Below are 23,496 nucleotides of genomic sequence, written 5' to 3' on the forward strand. Positions count from 1 at the left end.
AGAAAAAAAAAAGAAGTAATACTATCACTTACTGTTAACCACTGGTTATCTAGGAGTTCCTTAGCTGTGATTCTGTGAGCAGGGTCTACTTTCATAAGTTGTTTCAAAACACTTTTAGCTGCAAATAAGGGAAAATCCTGAAAATCTTGTCTTAGCAACAATTAATACCATACATTTTCCAGTTTATTTAAGATTAGGTCTATATGACCTGAAGGGATGATTCCAATTTTTAAAAAAATATCATCAATATAAATGGTTAATAAATAATGTTTCAGGCCTACAGTGAGGTTTTATGGCCTGGATTAGCCGGTTTACGGTCTACAGTAAAAATGAGGTAGATGATTGGCAATTTCCTCTTCAATTTTTACTATGTATCTTCTGTTTTTGTTGGAAGTTTTGACAACATTCACAGTGATAAGATCACTATTTCTATGAGTAAATACTGTTTATTTCTACAAGTAAATGTAATGATTAAACAGATTTCGAGTATTTGAATTACTAGCCAAGTTTCTTACATTACATATATTTCCTTTAGTAAATAATAACAAATCTATACTTACCGCAATCACTTATGGAATCCCAGACTGGATCTTCAAAATGTAGTTCTCCCTTTCTTATTAGCTCAAACAGCTTCTCTTCTGAGCTTGCCAGAAAGGGTGGTTCTCCATATAATCTACAATAAAGGCAATCATTTTGTTTAGAGTTTTTAAAAATAATCAAAATGAGGTAACAAACTGAGGGCTGATGGGGGTGGGGGAGAGGGGAAGGCGGGTGATGGGCATGGAGGAGGGCACTTGTGGGGATAAGCACTGAGTGTTATATGGAAACCAACTTGACAATAAACTATTAAAAAATGAGGCTATTGAAAACTAAGTTTCAGTAGGACTTGGAAGTAGGGGTGCTTCAAACTTAAATAAAGGATAGCTAGAAGTGGGCATCTCTCTAGATGTACAAACAGAAGAACAGGGTTTCTGCAGATCAGTGCTAGGCCCTTATAGACATTGAAGTCTCCAGATTAGCAAATGGCCCAAAGGTGTTCCAGATGGGGGAGAACTAAGCTTAAATAGGGCCAAAATACAGGAAGGTGTGAGATTTTAAGTGTACAAATAACAGTGGAGACACACTTCAGTGTGAGTGAGGATAACGTAATGCTTTACAGGACGTAATTCAAACTGAAAGTTGAGGAAAATACACTGAGTTATCAGAGTCCAGTGAGAGTTGTATCCATGGTAAAATATTACACAAATGTTGGTAAGAATAAACCAAGAACAACCCTGGGGTGTATCGGCTCTGAGTCAAAGTCAAAAACATGTTAAAATGGACACAACTCTTCAAAACTGGAATACAAAAGGAAGATAATCTGGATGAAGAAAGTTAGATGATGATGATTTGACCCTTCAGTCTGGAATGAAAGCTGGGTGTACATAGTGATCAACATCAGTAAAACCGTTGGCAGCATATATAAAGTCATTATGGGCGTGTTGCATATTCTGTAATACAGGGACTCTGTGTCTTCAGAATCTTTTCAAAGGAAGTACTGTACTGTATCTTACAAAGAGCATGGCTAGCCTATGCTTCAGTTAGTAATCCAGACCCAAACTACAAGAACTTGTGTAAAAGCTGAGTTCAGTTCTTCATAGTATATTCTCAACAAATGTTAGCCATCATCTTTTCTGTTAATCCCTACCTCTGAATACAACCCTATAGACAACAACCAGATTTTGCAAATGACAACCAGACAGAAGCTGGAACTGGACTCATCACAGAGGCAATACCATATGCCTGTCGTCAACTCTCAGGATTATATTTTTCCACTTTATTACTGAAAGAATAAAATGTCATAATTACATTACACTCTTCAAATGTTAGTCTATTATGTCCATAAGTATAATGATCTCTAAGTTGCCCAGCAATTAGATTTTTACTTTTACTTTTAAAGTTATATTTTGGAGTTCTTTTAAAATCTTTACCATGAACATTTTTTGAATAAATCTAAATTTTCTAAATAATTCACATGATAATGAGGATGATGATGATGATTTCCTGGGGAAAAAACTGCTTTCATCCTTGTAGTTTCTCAGTCTAGGCTGGAAAACAGAGCTTTTTTCATTTGCATAGCTTCTTGTTAAGAGACATTTATCAAGTTGTTCTACAATCTCTTATTTTAATACTTTTTATTTCTTCAGCTCATTGTGATCCTCCTCTCTCTGATCTTATTTGCGTCACTATTGTTTAGTTTCAAAATGCAAAAAAAAAAAAAAAAGCTAGATAAACGGTCTTACGGACAATTACTATTATAACAAGTACAGCCCATCAAGAGTCCAGCTCATTGAGTCTGTTAACAACCAGTGATATGCACATTCACCAATTTCTTAGCTGCCCCTGCATTGCCTGACTAGCATGCCCCTATAGCTTAAGGGCTATGTTAAAAAAAAAATCTCACTTTTTTTCTGTCCTTTGCAATTTTACTTACACAAAATGTATCTAATGGTTGGTCAATCAGCAGCATATGAAATTTTATGACAGCAATTTTCTGCACATACAGAAAAGGGAATCCAAGACATGAAAAATGCCTCTTGAAGCCTTTCTATTATTTTCTGTTGCCTTCGTAGGAATCACAACAGCAGAGGATAGTACCCATGAAGAGTGTTTATGTTAATTTCACCTTGAGGAAGTACATTATCATTGTCCAATTAAGCAGAAATGAATCAGGGGTAACTGATAAACAAGAAAATAACCCCCCTGGAAAAGGTAATATGTTTGTGCCCTTGGTGAAAGAAATTATCTATGAGAACACCAGGCTCAGGCAAATTAATGAATAGGCACTGATTAGCTAAGTAAGAGTCTACTGTAAAGAAAAAAATATGTCATTATGATGATATGCAGTCACGCTCTGAAGCAGAAAAATTAAAATTATATCTTTAAGAAGGAGGAAAAACTTAAGATATGTAATACACTATCACTTTCTTTAACAACAAATTCAAACTAAGAAGGCAGCAAACACCACATGAATTGTATAATAATAGATTACATATATTGTGTTTGACTTGTCTGGAAATTCTTCTAAGTATAAAACACTAATTTAAAATAGTCATATTTTTAATTAAAGACTAAGGCTCAGAATTTTTATGGTATGATTGTAATCAGCACAAAACAATGATCAAAAACTTTGTGAATACATTTTTACTTTATGCAATCCGAGCAGTGATGTGTGTTGACCATGTGAGTTACAGCCACAATCACATCTTCCAATTTCTACTGCCTGCGAATTCCATTTCACAGAACTGTGAAAATGTAACTACTGTGATGTCAATATTTAGAAATGATCTGGAAGAGGTAGTGCACAGTGAAATCTTCAATATGACCATAAAACTAATGTTGCATCAGCATAAAAATGTTCATACTCACCAAGAGGCAGAACAATGGCCACTAACTTTTCAGAACACCTCTTAAACAATTCGCTTTAATTCAATTTAACGAACATATATTGAGCACTGACATGCCTACCATTGTACCAGATACTAGGGATGCAAAGATGAATATCTCTTTCTTCATGGAATTTAGAGCAAGGAAAACAAAAAAAGAAAACAGAAACATACTCTGATAATTATATTTCAACAGTATAATCTTGTTTTAAAAAATGGTATGAGAACACAGGAAAGTGAACAATTCTATAAAATGTACACATGTGTAAACTTTCCTGACGAAATATTATTGTTTTTCATTCAGTGTTATTGTTTTGCATGCATTTTTGTATCTTGTCTTAACTCCTCTGTGGAGTGAGGGAATATATACATATAATGAATGCAGTAACTTTGCTGGGGTAGACAGTAGGAGTAAGAGAAACAGAAGGTGTTAACGTTTGAGCTGGAGGACCCAGGAGAAAGGTTAGTTAGAGAAATAAAAGAACATTCTAAGTAGAAGGAACTGCAAGTAGAAGGAACTGCATGAGCAAAGACCCAGAGACATGTGATACATGGTATATGAATCATAAAGAGTGGCCTGCATGGCTCCAGCATAGGGTAGGTGCGTGGGGATACACATCTAACTCAAGACTGGAAAGGCATACTGGAGCCAGGTCATGAAAGACTCACTCCCATGCCATGCTGGGATGCTCTGACATTTTTCTATAACAAGGGAGAAGTATCAGAGGGTGTGAATCAGAGAAGTAGTACCATCAGAGTTGAGATTTATTTTTTTAATATAATTTATTGTCAAATTTGCTAACATACAGTGTGTAAAGTGTGCTCTTGGTTTTGGGGGTGAATTCCCATGGTTCATCACTTACATACAACACCCAGTGTTCGTTCATCCCAACATAGTGCCCTCCTCAATGCCCATCACCCATTATCCCCTTTTCCCCACCTGCCCAACCACCTTCAGTTTGTTTTCTGTATTTAGGAGTCTCTTATGGTATGCCTCCTTCCCTCTCTGTTTGTAACTATTTTCTTCCCCTTCCCTTCCCCCATGGTCTTCTGTTAAGTTTCTCAAGATCTACATGAGTGAAACATATGACATCTGTCCTCCTCTGACTAACTTATTTAGAAAACCCTGACAGCAATGTGAAGGATGAACTAGGGAGGGAGACCAGGGGCATGAAGAACAGTCAGAAAGACGATGTCATATTCTAGAAAAGGGATCATAAGGAGAAATGATACGAGTGAAGAGAAACCAAAGAATTTCCTTTTCAAAGGAAAAATGAACAGGACATGGGGTTTGATTGAATCTTGAGAGTGAGAAAGAATCAGTGATGGTCGGTAGCAGTAAGAGGATTAGGAGCTATGGACTACTCCCTGGATCCTGGGCTGAACCTCTGTCTAGTTAGCATCCCACTCCTCACATATGCCCTGTCCACAGGACCGCTAGGTGCCAGATCATAGTACCTGTCTCTGCCGATAAATCTCTTGAGAAAATACAAAGAAGCTTTCTGGTTTGTAGCAAAGGATCAGAGAGGTGTTAAGCAAGAGTTCATTCAGATCATGTCATGTATTCTAGCATTTATAGGTCAATGGAAAGCAAACCTGTATGTTATAAATTTATAGTATTAAAAAAATACCTAGAGGATGTAGCTGACAACTAGTAAGAGAACTTTTAGAAGGACTTCTCAATTGTTTTTTCAGTCTATCTTGTTGAGCCTTAATTTAAAATCTATGTAATTCTACAGTTAGGGACTACCCATTCATTTTAAACTGTACCTTTAGCGAGCTACTTACAGAATGTACATTATGACACCTATGCTCCAAATGTCACACTGCTGGCTATAGTCATGGGCATTGATAACTTCAGGGGCTGTCAAATAAGCAGAAATGAAATAATATTAATAATACAATAAATGAAGTTTAAACGCTTAAACACAAAGCATGAAAAATGTGCTGATGTGTTGTAATTTATTCCTCCACAGGGAAAAGGAGAACCAACAGCAGATGTTAAATGAATAATGTACAGGCCTTAACAATTGATGTCATTGTACCCTCACTCCTGTCATTTAGCTTCTAATGGAATGATGGCATAAACTGTGTAACTAAATGTACTACTCTTCATTCCTTTGAAATTGTTAAGAAATTATTTTGCAAAGATTGTGTAAGTTACAGTAGAAGACAACAATATCTCAGTTCCTTTCCAAAAATAGAATTGAATACATGCCTGAAGTGGATACAATTTAAAGCAAGCCCAATATGTGGAAATCTGGATTCACAGAGAAACGAAGATAAATGGTTATAAGTCACTTTAGTAAAATAATAATAATAACACAGCACTCCTATGACAGGACACAAATTATTTTCCACATGTTCTAAATGAGAAAACTAAGGCAAAGAGAGAGCTCCTACAGTCTAACTGGATCAAAAAGCCAACGAGGACAAGGATCCTGGCATTCTGAGTCCCAGCTCTGTGCTCCGTACTTTACATTGTGTTCACAATAGGACTTTTTTAAACAAGCTTCTCAAAATAGTTGTTTTTTCTTTTCTTTCTTTCTTTCTTTCTTTCTTTTACTTTAAGGGAGCACATTTTAATGATTAGATTACTTTATAATGTCTGGCTTTTAAATGGCTTTAAAAAATGTCACATATGATATTTCAGGAATAGCCTATTGTGCCTCTATGGCAAGAGATCAAATATCTTTCCTTAAGGATAAAGAAAGAATAAAACAGTTATAAACATAAAAAAAGAAAATGTAGGTATATATATTTCAAAAGAACTTTAATATTTACAAAGTAATTTTATATAAATTATGTTATTTGTATAAATCATGTATGAATCTTGGGATGAGCATCTGGCTCCCTTTGCCAGTGGGGAAACTAAGGTTCAGATATATGAAGTGACGTGCCTAAAGTTGCATAGCTACAGAGTGCCCCCTACATAAAAGGTGTTATTTTAGAAAAGTTTCATTCTCCTGCCCCCCACCTCTCTTTTGTAACTACTAAAAGTAAATGGAATTTCACTTCCTCTGCCTGTTGTCAAAGGAACTAAAAAGCAACAAAAAGGAATCAAAACGTAAAGAGAAGAAAGAATGGGTAAAGTCTCAACTATAGATAATTAACAAAACTGGGTAATTCATTTCCAAATCACTGAAAATTAATTAGTATCTTCCTTTAAGCAACTACTTGTAGTCCTTAACTCTACTTAAACTCTTTAAATACGGAATCATTAAAGTTCAAGTCGCTTTGTGGCCTTGAGTCAATGACAAGGGCAAGTCTATGATTCGATTCCATGAAAGCCCTCCACACTGGGTGCCCCAAAAGGCAGGGGCCGGGATTCTGGGCCTTCGTCTTTCAGAGCCATTTTAATTACTGGGGGTGTTTCCATGTGCGCTGCCATCACAGCCCTCACAGGGAGGCAGAGGCCAGAATGACGGTGCCAGGGAGCCATTTAGGAAGTCAGCAAAGCTCTACAAACCATCTGTCTTCTCTCTTGTTCTCTCACTTGTTATCAGTGTAGACAGCTAATAAGCAGGCATAAAACTCAGGGTGCTTGGATATATTTTCCCCATGTAACTACAGACCAGATGTCTTTTGCCAACAGGAGGATATGAACAGAATCTCAAGTAGCCTTTTCCCAAATAAGATAGAACAGTTTTGAAACTTTATATATCAAGTAGGCAAAAAAAAACAAAAAACAAAAAACAAAAAAAAACAAAAAAAACCCCAGAACTAAGTATACTCTTCAGCAATAGAAATGAATAATCCATTGATATGACATGGGTAAGTCTCAAAATCATGACACAGAACAGAAGAAGACAGACACAAGAATGTACACCGATACAAATAAAGTTCTAGACAAGCAAAACTAAGGTTTAGTGATAAAAATCATCAGTAGTTGTTGGGGTCTAGGTCGGAGACTGACAGAGAGCGACACAAAGGAATTTTCCAGGGCAAAAGACATGATCTATACCTTCATTGGGGTGGTGATTATATAAGCATATGCATTTGTCAAAATGCATTGAACTTTACACTTAAAATCTGTGCATTTTATTGTATGTAAATTATGTTTCAATAAAGTAATATTTTAAAAGAAATCTATAAAAGGTACAAAAATACTTGTTAAATCCCTATCTTGGTGGATGACTTTAATAACTCTCTATCTTTGAAATCAACAGAAGCAATCAAAATTAAGTTAATAATATGGAACGTTTGAATCACAAAGGTATCATACTTGATTTTGTAAATACATGCACAGAGAAATTTGTGTGGTCAATAAAACAGAAATATATACACATTCTAAATATCCAATGCAACATTTGCAAAAACCAACTATGTGTTCAATCACAAAAAAACATTCCTAGAAGCTGAAAACCTTTAAGTCACAATTCTCAGGACAATGAAGAAAAGCAGGCAGAAAAACCAAAGGCTAGGAAAACTAACCCATATTCACATGAACATCAAACATATCCCAACCACCTGGGAAATTCTAAAAGCATTTCTAAATGATTCTTGGATTAAAGAAGACTGAAACTAAAATTATAGACTATTAAAAAATGAATAATAGTTAGAAAGAATACTGTATAGCAATAGAAATGGTCAAAGAAATACTCAGGAAAATATGTAGAAAATAAGAAGACTGAACATAAATAAGCATTTAGCTTAGGAAGTTAAATAAACCAAAAGAAAACATAAAGAATGAATTCAGAAAGATAAAAGCAGAAATTAATGAAAAAGCCAACCAAATAACATTAGACTTGAGCTGGTTCTTTGAAAGCCCAATAAATTGTCCTAACCACTAACAAATCTGATCAAGAAAAAAAAATGATTAGTATTATTGCAAGAGCTTAAATTGAGCACTAAGTATCAGGTAATGTGCTAAGCACTTTACATATATTTTCTCTTTCAAATCTCATGTCAACCTGATAAGAAAGACATTATTATTACCATCCTAAATACATCCTTTCCCCTTCCTTGGTTTATTTTTCTTTCTTAGCACTTCTTTCTAACATCCCAGATAATACCAGACATTTTACTTTTTTATTTTGTTTAATGCTTGCACCCACATGACATTTTTAAAAAGTTTGTTCACTGCTGTGGTCCCAATACCCAGACCAGTTCCTATACAAAGTAGACCCTCAAAAATTGTTTGACAAATGGATAACATACTCCCCATTATACAGATGTAGAACTGCAACAAAAGCAGTCAGGTTGTTTGCCCAGGGGTAAGTGATAGAGCTGGAATCCCCAGTTAGCCAGGTGATGCAGGACATATTGCTAATATGACATCATATGACCTTCTTAAAAAAAATTAGGAATTATTAAAGGGACAGAACCACAGATACACTGGAGAATTAGAAAACTGTAAGTGTAGGGTGCCTGGGTCGCTCAGTCCGTTAAGCATCCGACTTCAGCTCAGGTCATGATCTCACAGTTTGTGGGTTTGAGCCCCGCCTCGGGCTCTGTGCTGACAGCTTGGAGCCTGAAGCCTGCTTCAGATTCTGTGTCTCCCTCTCTTTCTGCCCCTCCCCTACTCATGCTCTATGTGTCTCTCAAAAATAAGTAAACATTAAAAAATTTTTTAATAAAAAAAGAAAAAATTGTAAGTGAATATAATATGCACATTTATGTCAATAAACCTTAAAATCTCAACACAATGAACAATTTTCTATCAAAACAATTCAAGAAGGTGTGGAAAATGTGACTAACCCAGAAAAAGTATAATAGAAACTTAATCTACCAAATATAATAGAAAATATAATAGAAACTTAATCTACCAAATGGTACCAGGGCCAAAAAATTTTAAGGGGAAATTTCATCAAACTATTAATGAATAGATAATTTCTGTTACTTAGCAGTTAATGAGCATATCATTTTATTTTTTAAACGAGGCTAGTATAACCCTAACAACAAAAAAGGCAAGGGCAGCACAAAAGAAAGAATGCTACATTCAAAGTATCTAAATAAAGTGGTGACAAGTTGAATAGAGTAGTATATTAAACCAACTGGAGTTTAATTCAAAGGTGCAAGGATAGTTCAACATTTCAAAAACCAATTAATGCAGTTATTTTGTTAATAAATATAAAGAGAAAACATATATAATCATCTCCTAGGTACAGATTTGAATAGACTTTTCATCAAAGAAGATTATGAATGACTAATAGCTATGTGAAAAGATGCTCACCCTCATTGGCCATTAGGAAAATTAAATAAGCAAATTAAAAACCACGAGGAGATACCACTTCACACCCACTACATTGACTATAATTACAAGAAAAGGTGTTTATCAAGTGTCAGCAAGGATAAAAAGAAACTGGAATTCTCATACCTACATGCTAGTGGAAAGGTAAAATGCTATAGTCACTTTGAAAAGCCATTTGGCAGTTTCTTGAAAACTTAAACATAAATAATCTATGACCCAGCAACTTCACTTCTAGGTAGCTCCCAAAGAAAATGTGTCCACACAAAAGTCTAGACACAAAAGTTCATAGCAGCATTATTCATGATAGCCCCAAACTGGACACAATCTCTGTATCCATCAGCTAACAGATGAACGAAAGGTGGCATATCCATGCCACAGACAACTGTTCAGAAATATGAAGGGACAGACTACGGCTACACCAGGAAGGTACTGCAAAAACAGTTCACTTAAGTGAAAGAAGCCAGACATAAAAGACAACATATGGTATGACTCCCTTCATACAAAATGTCCAGGAAAGGCAAATATAGAGACACAAAAAGATTAGTGGTTACTAATTAGGGGTACAAACCGGGGTTTGTACTGAGTACAATTGGGCAGGAGGCAATTTTGTGGGGTAGAATTATTCTAAAACCGGACTGTGGTGGTGGTTGCACAAGTCTGTGAATGTAGGAAAAAAATCACTGAATGGTATGCTTTTTATGGCATTTAAATTGTACCTCAGTAAAGCTGCTAAAAATCACACTTGGAAAAACGGTAAACTGTTGCTTTACAAAATATATTTAATCGGTACTCTTTATGATGTACCATTTGATGGCAATAAAATTGGATAAAAAAATGGAAAAAAGCAAAACACACACATCATTTCAGCATGAATTCACAAAACCAATAATTAAGTTTGGGGTATGATTACCTAAGAGATATAAACAAGTGTAAGAAGAGTCCGGAAAACCAAGAAAAACTATAATCTTTAAAGATAAGAACTGTGAGAAAAATAGTAAAACAATGAAATTATTTGACCTAGGAAAAGAAAAAGTAGCTTGATTACAGGGCCATTAAGTCAAATTAGGGCAAAACAGACTGCTCAAGGTTTTTTTCTTTTTCTGTTATTTTTTAAAATTGAAGTATAGTTGTCATACAACATTATATTAGCTTCAGGTGTACAACATAGTGATTTAACATTTATATACATTACTAAATGATCACCACAATAGGTCTAGTCACCATCTATCACAAAGTTATTACGATGTTACTGACTATATTCTCTATGCTGTACATCCCCGTGACTCATTTATTTTATAACTGGAAGACTGTACCTCTTAATCCCGTTTACCTATTTTGCCCATCACCTCCAAAACTACCAGTTTGTTCTCTGTATCTACGAGTCTGTTTCTGTTTTGTTTTGTTTGTTTATTTGCTTTATTTTTTTTAGATTCCACCTTTAAGTGAAATTATATGGCATTTTCCTCTCTCTCTCTGTCTGACTTCTTTAACTTAGCCTAATGCCCTCTAGGTCCATCTGTGTTGCTGCAAACTTTCATTCCTTTACATGGCTGAGTACTTAAACTTACTCGAACGTACCACATCTTTACCAGTTCCTCCATTGATGGACACTTGGGCTACTTCCATGGCTTGGCTACCATAAATAATGCTGCAACGCACATGGAGGTGGACATGTCTTTCCAAGTTAGTGGCTTCGTTTCCTCAGATAAATACTCAGAAGTGGAATTATTGTATCACATGGCATTTCTGTTTTTAACAACCTCCACACTATTTTCCACAGTGGCTGCACCGATCTACATTCCCACCAACAGTGTATGAGGGTTCCCTTTTCACCACATCCTCACCAACACTTACTATATCTTGTCCTTTTGACAGCAGCCATTCTGACGGGTGTGACGTGATATCTCATTGTGGTTCTTATGTGCATTTCCCTGATGATGAGCAATGTTGAGCATGTTTTCATGTATCTGTTGGCCATATGGATCTCCAAGTCTTCCTTGGAGAAATATCTATTCAGCTATTCTGCCCACTTTTAAATTGGATTGCTTTCAGCATTGAGTTTTAGGAGTCCTTTCAAATTGCTCAAGTTTTGATCTACATTAGTTGTCTACTTCTTTATATAATTTTAAATGATTTAAAAATCATTTTAAAAAGATAATTTAAAAAGATTGTTTTAAATCTGTGAACGTACCCATATAGATAGGAGTTCCACATGTAGTCTGCAGCATGGCTTCACTCCTGCCTTGCTTCTTCACAGCTAAGCCAAAGTCAGTCACCTAGAAGAAGAAACCCAGTCACCTGTTTTCCTGTCGCAGAGTTCACTCATTCTGAAGGCAGGCGTTCTACCACACTGTAATTGCACTGTATTTAATTCGAGGATTCTTGAGATGGAGGGGTTTTATTTGTATTACTAATAAGGACCTTGCTTTCACTTCCCTAACACCCCTCTTTAAGAAGAAGAAAAACCTTGTTGGTAAAGAGAAGCTTGGTGTCTCCTATTTAGAGCAGACACCCAGGATATCGATTGATTTTTCCTTCTAGTTAAACTTACCAGCTCAACATGGGAAGTTCTATTTTGAAAGAAGGCAGTTAGCTTTTTCAGATTAAAAAAAAAGTTAGTTTTAAAAACGTCTTTCAGGGGTGCCTGGGTGGCTCAGTCGGTTAAGCATCTGACTTCAGCTCAGGTCATGATCTCACGGTCCATGGTTTCGAGCCCCGTATCAGGCTCTGTGCTGACAGCTACCTCAGAGCCTGGAGCCTGCTTCAGATTCCGTATCTCCCTCCCTCTCTGACCCTTCCCTGCTCACACTGTCTCTCTATCTCAGAAATAAAAGAAACAAAAAACCCCCCCAAAAACCTCTTTCATCGTAAAATGCATTCTAGCCTTAGTAGGTTCACTCTCTTATTTTTCTGACACTCAAGCTCTGTTCCAGTTTAAAGCACCATTAGAAATGCGATCATTATCCTTGGCAGCACTCACAGAAAATGCCCCCTTTTTATAATTATTTATAAGACACTATCTCTGGTAAATACTGTCTTTTCTTTACTATAACTTCCTTTGTGTATCTAGAGTATACTAATTAAAACAATTATGACGCTATTAAAAACTACAAGAAGCAAATTAACAGGGAAAAAAAGGCAACTGTGAAGCTACAAATACACGGGAGGCCCTGCTGTTGCAACTGATCTCTTCCTGCTCTGCTCCAAATCGTGATCAGGACACAGTCGGTTATTAAATATTCAGTGTGTGCCCTTGGTCTTGTCTCCCATGTTGGAACAGCCTTGGGCTTAAAGCAAAAAAAAACAAAAAAAAACAAAAAAAAACAGGCACATTTATTGATCATACAACCAAAGATAGGCTCTTGGTCCACGGACACTCAATGCAAAGTTTCCAGTGCCTTCTGGAGTAAGAAATGTTCCTATCAGTGTGTGATGCCATTATTTTTCTAAATAGAATAACCAATTTCTCCATAAGTTTTCACAATTCTCTCACTTGGAACATTATACTATGTATCTTTCTCCACAGAAAATCTACACAAATATCAAAAATACAAAAGGTTTTACAATTGATTCAGTTCTTTAGAGAGCAATCATTCCCTCATTTACCAAACATTAAATATTAAGTGAGCACATACTATGTTTTCAGGCATTACTCCAGGTACCAACAGTGAATAAAACATACATAATTCCTGCCCACACAGAGTTTAAAATGAAAATATTCAAGAATATTTACTTACTTTGGTAAAACAACAATGCTGTTAAACTCACTTATATTACATGGGGATTTAGCTCCTGCAACAAAGCGAGTTATTCACAGACAACATTTTATTCCTAAATTAACACATTCATATATTTTGAAAGCAGCCACTATTAAAGTGCTAAGTAATAAATAATGTATCCTATCATTTATTTGACATTAAGGAACACTTAATTTGAATAAATCTTGAAGAATAAACACTTGGCACATTAATTGTGCTTAGGACATAAATATTAATACCCACGAAAATTTTCAATGAGAAATACAGACTTTAGCGTTAATTTAGTATCAAATGCAGAGCCAAGGTGTGTTTTTTCCTAAATCTGTAACACATTTACATCAAATTACCAGGCATAAATTTGAAATTAATTAGAATTCAGAGCATCTGTTTGCTTGCTATTAACTAATGATTTAGAACCATCAAAATGAATATGTACTTTAAAAAAAGATTCAATAGCACTACTTAACTTGTAAAATTATTCTTGTCAGTTACAAGCTCTTTTGTAAAAATTTTATTTTTATTTTATTGTTTTAATTTTTTAATGTTTATTTATTTTTCAGAGCGAGAGAGAGAAAGCATGAGTGGGGGAGGAGCAGAGAGAGGGAGACACAGAATTTGAAGTGGGTTCCAGGCTCTGAGCTGTCAGCACAGAGCCCAATGCGGGGCTCAAACTTATATGAGAGATCATGACCTGAGCCGAAGTCGGATGCTCAATCAAGCCACCCAGGCACCCCAATGTTTATTTTTTTAGCACAAGACACTGATTTTTTGGCTGCTCAGAAGCTTCCAAAAAGAGGATGTACTTTGTCACTTTGCTATCAAACTGTTTACAGGCAAATATTTACCACAACTTCAAATATCTTACCTTTATGTTTAAGTTCATTTCGTTGTTATCATCAATAAAGCTGCTTTTGACCATTATGTTTTCCAGTTTTAGATCTCTATGTACTATATCTACCAAGAAAATAAACAACAAATCAAATGAATAGTGAATGAGGGAAAATTAGAGGGGACATAAATAAAACAGATATATGTAATTGACAAGCTAAAGTCCACTGTTAAAAACCCTGGAAAAAATAAATCATACATACATACATACATGAAAAACTTTGGGGAGAACCAAGCATAATTCTGTCCTGTTCCATTCCCTTATATTCAAATCCCTTTTCTCCACATGTTTAATCTGAAGGGGCCATTTTCTTGCACTCCCTCCTCTTCCCCATCCCCCTACTGGCCTAGCAGACACTCTTCATGACAGGTGGCCTAGTGAGCGGGACAGAGGATCCTGCCCAAAGTTAGGCGAACACCAGGAGGAGGTAGACAATCATAGTTACAAACCCCGTAAGGTTTCCCATGTTCTTAGGTCTTCAAATAGAGGATTGCTTCTTTACTTCCATGCATATGCTGGTGACAATATAAACATTTAGCACACTGCAACTTAACTACATGTATACAAACTGCACTCATTTCAATATATTTTTCTACAACATACTACTCTTGATATGTTAAAATAAAAAGCAAACAAACGAAAACCCCAAGACACAAAATCTCCAGTTGAACATGTGAGACCTCAGGTAGGATTTTATATACATGCAAATAATCATGTACCAAACATTTCCTCTGCAAGTAACTAATTCAGTTCATATCCATAGCAATAATTTCCCCAGACTTAAAAAACTTACATGTATAATTGCTGGAAAAATATAGCTGAAGAGCCCCGGACTGGCAATTCTACCTAATCACTTATGGTTCCCTTACACAGCTCCCAGCCTGTGTTTTTGGAATTTTTATTGTTTCCATTACTTTGCTTATCTCTTCTGACATAAATAGCACACAATAAGTCTCCCTACTGCCTCCATTGGTCTTCTTTTTAATTGTTTTCTTTGCTATTCTTGCCCACTTCAGAAAAATTTTATCAAGTTTCATGAAAATTCCTGTGGAAATTTTGGTTGGCATTATACTGAATTTATAGCTCTATGTGGGAGGACTGACATTCATATAGTATTAAGCCCTTGATTTCCTGCCCTTGCAAAAATTGTTGCCCCTACCTGGAAAGCCCTCCCTTCTTTCTTATCTGAGTTTGTATTCCTCAGCTCAAATTTTTTTTCCTCTGTGAATCCTTCTATGACTTTTCAGGTCAACTGAGGCACTTAGGTTCCTATACTCCTTGCACTGTATAGAGCTTTCCACTAGAGAAATTATCACATTGAATTACAGTTTGCTTTCTGTACTCAATCTCCCACTAGTCTGAATTCCTTAAGGGTGGGGGCCTTGTCTTTTAATCTTTCTAACTCTGGGTCCGACCACACGCAGAAGTTGCTCAGGAAATATCTGTGGAATGGACCCTTGGGTTCTAATACTAGCTCTGCCACACCTCACCATGTCACTTCACCTCTCCGGAACAAACTTTTCTCTCATCTGTATAATGAGAAGGTGTTAAACTCATGTGTGAGCCCAAATAACCTTGAAGAGAAAAAGGAGGAGCCTGAGAAAAAGCAGTGGCAGTAACATCAAAGAACAGTAAAGCAATTAGAATAATTTTTAAGTGTGGCTTTTAAGGTAGCAAAGCTATTCTGTATGATACTAGAATGGTAGATACATGTCATTATACGTTTGTCAAAACCAACAGAATGTACACCACCAAGAGTGAACCCTGATGTGAACTATGGGCTTTGGGTGATGACAGTGTGTCAGTGTAGGCTCAGCAGTTGTAACATGCGTACCCCTCTGGTACCTCCTCTGCTAACAGGAGGAGGCCGTGCATGTATAAACAGGGGTAGACGGATATCCTTGTAGCTTCTGCTCAATTTTGCTACAAACCTAAAACTGCTGTAAAACAAAAAACAAAGAAACAAAAATGCCTAGAATATACAGAGTTTTTTTAGTTTTTATTTAAGTTCCAGTTAGTTAGCATACAGTATAATATTAGTTTCAGGCATACACCTATAGTGATTCAACGCTTCCATACAATATAAGCATTTTGAAATTTTACTTTTATTATTGACTTGCCTACTTTTGTTTTGATAAGATTAGCAGCTTTTCAGACTGTTGAATAGAAATATTCATCCTTGTCCATGTACAAGGATGACTGTATACCTACCTTGTTTCTAACTAAAATATATTTATTATATTTAATTAAAGTTTTAAAAAATTTAGGAAGTTTTTAAAAATAAAATCTTCTATTTTAGTGGGGATTATTTCTGTGACTATGAATCCTGAATACGATCACCTGTAAACAAAAGTGCTATCTGCATTCACGGAGTCGATGAGTCAGATGACCCTCTTCTTCTTACCCTTATTGTGAAGATATGCTATGGCTGATGCGAGACTCTGAATGATCCACCTGGTCTCGTTCTCTGAGAAATGCCCTTTCCTATCCAGAATTTCTTTGAGTTCTCCATCCTCACAAAGCTCCATCACCAGGTACATTTTCTGACATTGTATTTTTAAAGAGAGAGAGAGAGACAGAGGGCAAATTATACAGTTGAGGATTTTTAAAATGTTATATATTACACATACATAGTAGAAATATGATCACAATCTAAATCATCAATCTATTCATTAAAATCATTTATTATCTATCATGCACGAGATACCGTGCAGGATGCCAGAGGAACAATGAGGCATAAGGCAGAGTTCTTAACCCTGAAGGAATTCATGGTACAGTTAGAAATACAGTATCATATGGTACATGCTAACCAAAGAGGTACAGCCAAAATGCCATGAGGTTACAGAGGAAAGGAGCCTCTGTTTAACAAATGCTCACTGAGGAGGTGACATTAAAAGCAGGTCTAGATAACTGAATCGGGACTTATGGTTAGAGAATGGGGGTAAGAACAGGCTTAACACATGGTATTTGCAAACACTCCAAAGAGTGAAACAGCACTGGCTGTTGAAAGAACAGATATCTCAGTGTTAATAGCACTGGGAGTTTGGTGGGGCAGAGAACAGTGGAGTGGTGAGGGGTGAGGCTAGGAAAAACAGGTTAATGCCAGGTTGTAAAGATTCTTGGATGTCACACAGAGGAGTTTGCATTTTTTCCCCCCATAAGGAGTCACTGATGTCTTTTAAGCTGGTATCTGGAGTGGGGGGAAAAGTGTGTGATATTGTCAGTTTTGCACTTCTAAATGAACATTCTAACAGTAATGTAGAGCAGGGCTCAGCAAACTTTTTCTCTAAAGGCCTGCTCCAGATAGTAAATTTTTTTTTCAGATAGTATTTTTGTCTTTGTAGGTTGTACAATCTCTTTTACACCTACTCAGCACTGCTGTTATAGCATAACAACAGCCATGAACAACACAACAGAACTTTACCTATGGACTCTGAAATTTTAGTTTCATATACTTTTCATAAGCCATCAAATATTTACTTTTTAATTTTTTTCAGCCATTTAAAAATGTAAAGAACTTAGCTTATGGGCCATAAAAAAAAAAAAGGCAGCACGTCAGATTGGGCTTGCACGCTATAGTATGCTGACCTTTGTTTATGGGGGGTAGATGTCAGGCATCAAATGGACATAAGTAGGGGAAGAAGAAAAGTACATGAAAATTACCTAGGAGGAAGAAAGAGTGGGACTTAATAACTAACTGGGTGTAGGAAAAAGCCAGGGGTGAAGTGCCTCTTCCATATTTGCTGTTTCTGTGGATGCATATTAAGACCACTCCAGGTTTTCTAGAAGTCAAGCCATTTCTTGAGTCAAAAACATTCACAGTCAACTGTAATGCAAGCCTCTTTCATACCTATTGCTATTCAGTAGTAGACAACCCTACACATCTCTGTACCATCTTCTGCTGCTAAATTTTTATAGATTTTTTTAAGATTTTGGGGTCTGATTCTATTCTGCAGCCAGTACTAATGCAACTTCTGTGTTCAATCAGCAAGCACGAAAACAATAATAGAAGATTAACACCCTTTCTTCCAATAGTCAAAATTCGGATTCACTAAACCTCAGGATGCTTTGGAATTTCAAAAGTAACTTAAGAATTGTGCAAAGTCTAACACATAAATAAGCTTCTGAACTATATATCATTTTCTATTAATAGCACTGTAGGGATCATAAATGGTAAGTGAACTATTTGGAAACAAAAGTTATTTTAACAGTGCTTACAACATAAATTGATGTCAAGTTTAAATATGTAAGTTGATAAAAGTTATATCAATAAAAATTTTTATAAGTCTTTTTATAATTATTAGAAATAATTATGTAGATCTGGAGAACATTTGGATTCACAAATAAAGCCACAACATAGTCTGACTTAATGACAGTACTAATACCATGGTCTACCCAATCAGGTAACAATTTCCATTCATCTTTAAGATGGCTTCAGTAGAAGGTCTAGGTATTTGAGTTGATGAGGGGAGGAGGCAGATCTGAACTGTGTGAATCAGGGGCCAGCAGTACATTAAAAAAACACAAAACACAAAACAAAAACAAAAACAAAAAATCCCCACAACAAACCAATCACAGATGATAATTTCCTCTGCCTTCAAACTATTCTAGATTTGGACTCCCACTTGTGCCCAAGATGAAGTGACAGAGAATAGACTGACCCTCTCTCCTGAAACAACTTAAGAAATGGATAAAATATATAAAACAACAATTTTCAGACATTAGACATCAGACAGGATAGAGTGATGATTCCTGAAAGAAGGGAAACACATGAGACAAGCCCCATGATCATCCTAGCTTACTGTCCAGAGAGAATTTGTAGGCCATGAGGCAGTAAGAAGGAATACAGAGAGAGCCCAACAGTCTCCATAAATTGAGAAAATTGAGCAGGGAGTCCAGGAAGGAAGTTGTCTTTAGGCCAAGACAACTAAAGTTCACAGAGTTTTGGCAGAGTACCAAAAGAGGAGAAAGCTCCAGAGATTTGCAGAGGCTCCCCCTCAAGTCTTCAGCAGAGTACTGCTCAGTTTATGTGTATGAGGGAAATACCCAAAGCTGGGTAAAGAACCATGCAAGAGGAGCAGAGGGAATAATCACTGGAGCTTCCAGATGGACAGAAAGAGCCTGTATTCCTATCAGCAGAGCGGGAAATCTCATAATTCATAGGAGATCAGGTAGAGTACTCTCAAAGGGTCTTGCTTCTTTCATAAGAAAAAAATAGCCCTAGAACAAAGGCTGCTCTGGTACCATGTAACAAAGCTTAAAGCAAGCTTCAGAAGTATCAGACAGTTTACCTCAAGAAATGATGTCCCTCAAGAAAGCTCAAGAGTAGTTATAAGAATATAATAATATCTAGCATCCTATCAAAAACTAACAGGCATATAAAGAAGCAGGAAGGGGTGCCTGGGTGGCTCAGTCGGTTAAGCGTCCAATTTCAGCTCAGGTCATGATCTCATGGTTCATGGGTTTGAGCCTCGCATCAGGCTCTGTGCTGACAGCTAGCTCAGAACCTGGAGCCTGTTTCAGATTCTGTGTCTCCCTCTCTCCCTGACCCTCCCCTGTTCATGCTGTCTCTCCCTCAGAAATAAAGAAAACATTAAAAAAGGGGTGCCTGGGTGGCTCAGTTGGTTAAGCGTTCAGCTTCGGCTCAGGTCATGATCTCACGGTTCGTGGGTTTCAGACCCGCGTTGGGCTCTGTGCTGACAGCCAGCTCAGAGCCTGGAGCCTGTTTCAGAGTCTGTAACTCCCTCTCTCTCTGACCCTCCCCCACTCACGCTGTCTCTCTCTCAGAAATAAATAAAACATTTTAAAAAATGAAAAAAAAACATTAAAAAAGTTTTTTAAAGAAGCAGGAAAATATAAACCATAATGGGGGAAAAAATCAGTCAATTAAAATTGACCTAGAAATGACATATTATAAAATTAGTAGAAAATAACACTAAAAGTTATTATAACTAAATTTAAAAAGGAGGAGTAAATATTGAGCATGTTAAATAAAAACATGTAAGATACAGAAAAGAATCAAATCAAATTTCCATTAGAAAAGATAAATAGCATATATGATGTTACAGAAAAAGAGATTACTGAATCTGAAGACATCACAATGAAAAGGATGCTAAACAAAGAAAAAAGTAAGCTGTGGACAATATCAACCAATCTAACATTCTAACATGGGTACTTGGAATACAAGGCAGAATAAATATTTGAACAAAAAATGACCAAAGATTTCCTTCAATTTAATAAAAACCATAAACTCACAGATCCAAGAGGCTGCATAAACCTAAAGCACAAGAAAACTGAAAGCAAGGTACATTATCAAATCTCTTAAAACTGATGACAAAGAGCAAAACTATTCTAAGAAGATTTGGGGATAAAAAATAACTCTAATACCGAAAAGAAGAGACTTTTGGCATCATTGTCATGTACTGCTCCCATAAAGGATAACTGTGGCCATTTGTAGTTATTAAGCACTCCTAATGAATCAAGCATAATACATAACCCAAACAGACTATTTCTGCCTCAGAAACTGACAAAGGAAACAAATAGCAATAGCTAACAGTTAAAGAGACAGATGCTTTATATCCATTTTCCAATTTAATGCTTCAACAACTATAAGGAATAAACCCACCAACCCAATCAAAGGATACAGGGACCTGAAGCACAGTAAAGTGAGGCTTTAATCAAGGTTCTTGCAAGAGTCAGTGTCTGACAGACAGGCATACTTGGGGCATTCACAGCATATAATTTACTTCCGAGTGTGCAGGTCCCTCCCCTGGTTCCTCATTGGCTGAGTACTACAGAGGTTACAGTCTTACCTGGACATTGCCTAGGCCCATGTAAGGCAAAAAGTAATCTGATTGGAACAAAAGTACATTCCCTGAGGTGATGCAGAGACTTTCAGTAGCTCCCCCCTTTGTTCTTTAATGTGTGATCAGTGCAAAGCCCGCCAAAATAAGCCCCACAATTTTGGAGAGGTGAAGAAGAACCAGGATATGAAGTGTCTAAGGGTTTGGGAATCCATTGTGTGCGTGGGGGCGGGGTGAGGGGTGAGGTTTGTACATCTTTCCAGTAGGCTGTAAACCTACTGTTAAGTAGACAGCAGAGCTTTTATTTGGTATTTTTGAGAGTGAATCATCTCCCTTAAGAAGTATGGTGAGAAACATAAGCAATCTTATTGATAAGGATGTGCTAAATGCACTTTACTACTCCACTTACAGCAATGGATAAATCAACTAGACAGAAAAATCACTAAAGAAACAATGGACCTGAACGACACATTGGACCAGATGGACTTGACAGATATATTTAGAACACTACATCCTGAAGCTATGGAATTCACTTTCTTCTTGAGTGCTCATGGTACATTCTCCATGATGGATCACATACTGGGTCACAAGGCAGCTCTCAATAAATATAAAAGAATTGTCATCATACCATGCACACTTTCAGATCACATTGCTATGAAACTTGAAATCGACCACAGGAAAAAGTCTGGAAAACCTCGAAAAGCATGAAGGTTAAAAAACACCCTGCTAAAGAACAAATGGGTCAATCAGGCAATTAGACAAGAAATTTAAAAATATATGGAAACAAATTAAAATGAAAATACAACAATCGAACTCTACGGGATGCAGCAAAGGCAGTCCTAAGAGGAAAATACATTGTAATCCAGGCCTATCTCAAGAAACTAGAAAAAGCGCGAATATAAAATCTAACAGCACACCTAAAGGAACTAGAAGCAGAGCAGCAAGAACATCCCAAATCCAGCAGAAAAAGAGAAATAATAAAGATCAGGGCAGAATACAGAATCCCAAAAAACACCCGAACATATCAATGAAACCAAGAGCTGGTTTTTTGAAAATGTAAACAAAATTGATAAACCTCTAGCCAGGCTTCTAAAAAAGAAAAAAGAGGCATCCAAATAGACAAAATCACGAATGAAAATGGGTTTATTGCAACCAATCCCTATGAAATACAAGCAATTATTAGGAAATTCTATGAAAAACTATATGCCAACAAATTGGACAACCGAGAAGCAATGGATAAATTTCTAAACACACGTACACTACCAAAACTCAAGGAAGAAACAGAAAATCTGAACAGAAGAAATTGAATCAGTTATCAAAAATCTCCCAACAAATAAGAGCCCTGGATCAGACGGCTCCCCTGGAGAATACTACCAGACATTTAAAACAGAGTTAATACCCATTCTTCTCAAGCTATTCCAAAAAATAGAAATGGAAGGAAAACTTCCGGACTCATTCTATGAAGCCAGCATCACTTTGATTTCCAAAGCAGAGACCCAGCAAAAAAAGAGAACTACAGGCCAAGATCCCTGATGAATATGGATGCAAAAATCCTCAACAAGATACTAGCAAATTGAATTCAACAGCATGTTAAAAGAATATTTCACCATGATCAAGTGGGATTCATTCCTGGGTTACAAGGCTGGTTCAATATTTGCAAATCAACCATGGGATACATCACATTAACAAAAGGAAATATAAAAACCATATGATCCTGTCAATAGATGCAGAAAAAGCATTTGACAAAATACAGCATCCCTTCTTAATAAAGACCCTCGAGAAAGTCGGGATAGGAGGAACTTACTTAAATATCATAAAAGCCATCTATGAGAAGCCCTCAGCGAACATCATCCTCAATGGGGAAAAACTGAGAGCGTTCCCCCTGAGATCAGGAATACGACAGGGATGTCCACTCTCACCACAGTTGTTTAACAGCTGAAAGTCCTAGCATCAGCAATCAGACAACAAAAGGAAATAAAAGGCATCAAGATTGGCAAAGATGAAGTCAAATTTTCACTTTTCGCAGAGGGCATGATACTTTACATGGAAAACCCGACAGACCCCACCAAAAGTCTGCTAGAACTGATCCATGAATTCAGCAAAGTCACAAGGTACAAAATCAATGTACAAAATTTGGTTGCATTTTTATATGCCAATAATGAAGCAACAGAAAGACAAATCAAGAAACTGATCTCATTCACAACTGCACACAGAAAAAGCATAAAATACCTAGGAATAAACCTAACCAAACATGTAAAATATCTGTATGATGAAAACTATAGAAAACTTATGAAGAAAATTGAAGAAGACACAAATGAAAAACATTCCATGCTCATGGATCAGAAGAATAAATATTGTTAAAATGTCATTACTATCCAAAGCAATCCACACCTTCAATGCAATCCCAATCAAAATTGCACCAGTATTC

General features: G+C 36.4%; 1 protein-coding gene across 1 annotated transcript in view; it reads right to left on the minus strand.

Moving 5' to 3' along the window:
* STK33 (serine/threonine kinase 33) overlaps positions 1-23,496 on the minus strand; it is a 160,076-nt gene that overhangs the window by 37,384 nt on the left and 99,196 nt on the right. Inside the window, exons 6-11 of the mRNA XM_039244587.1 lie at positions 16,670-16,808; positions 14,242-14,330; positions 11,810-11,894; positions 5,214-5,289; positions 561-673; positions 33-118 (exon numbers count right to left, since the gene is read on the minus strand). Coding sequence (XP_039100518.1) covers positions 33-118; positions 561-673; positions 5,214-5,289; positions 11,810-11,894; positions 14,242-14,330; positions 16,670-16,808 — 588 coding nt within the window. The remainder of the gene's footprint in view (positions 1-32; positions 119-560; positions 674-5,213; positions 5,290-11,809; positions 11,895-14,241; positions 14,331-16,669; positions 16,809-23,496) is intronic.

This window comes from Hyaena hyaena, unplaced genomic scaffold, assembly GCF_003009895.1.
Source record: "Hyaena hyaena isolate Hyena2069 unplaced genomic scaffold, ASM300989v1 scaffold_245, whole genome shotgun sequence".
Lineage (NCBI taxonomy): Eukaryota > Metazoa > Chordata > Mammalia > Carnivora > Hyaenidae > Hyaena > Hyaena hyaena.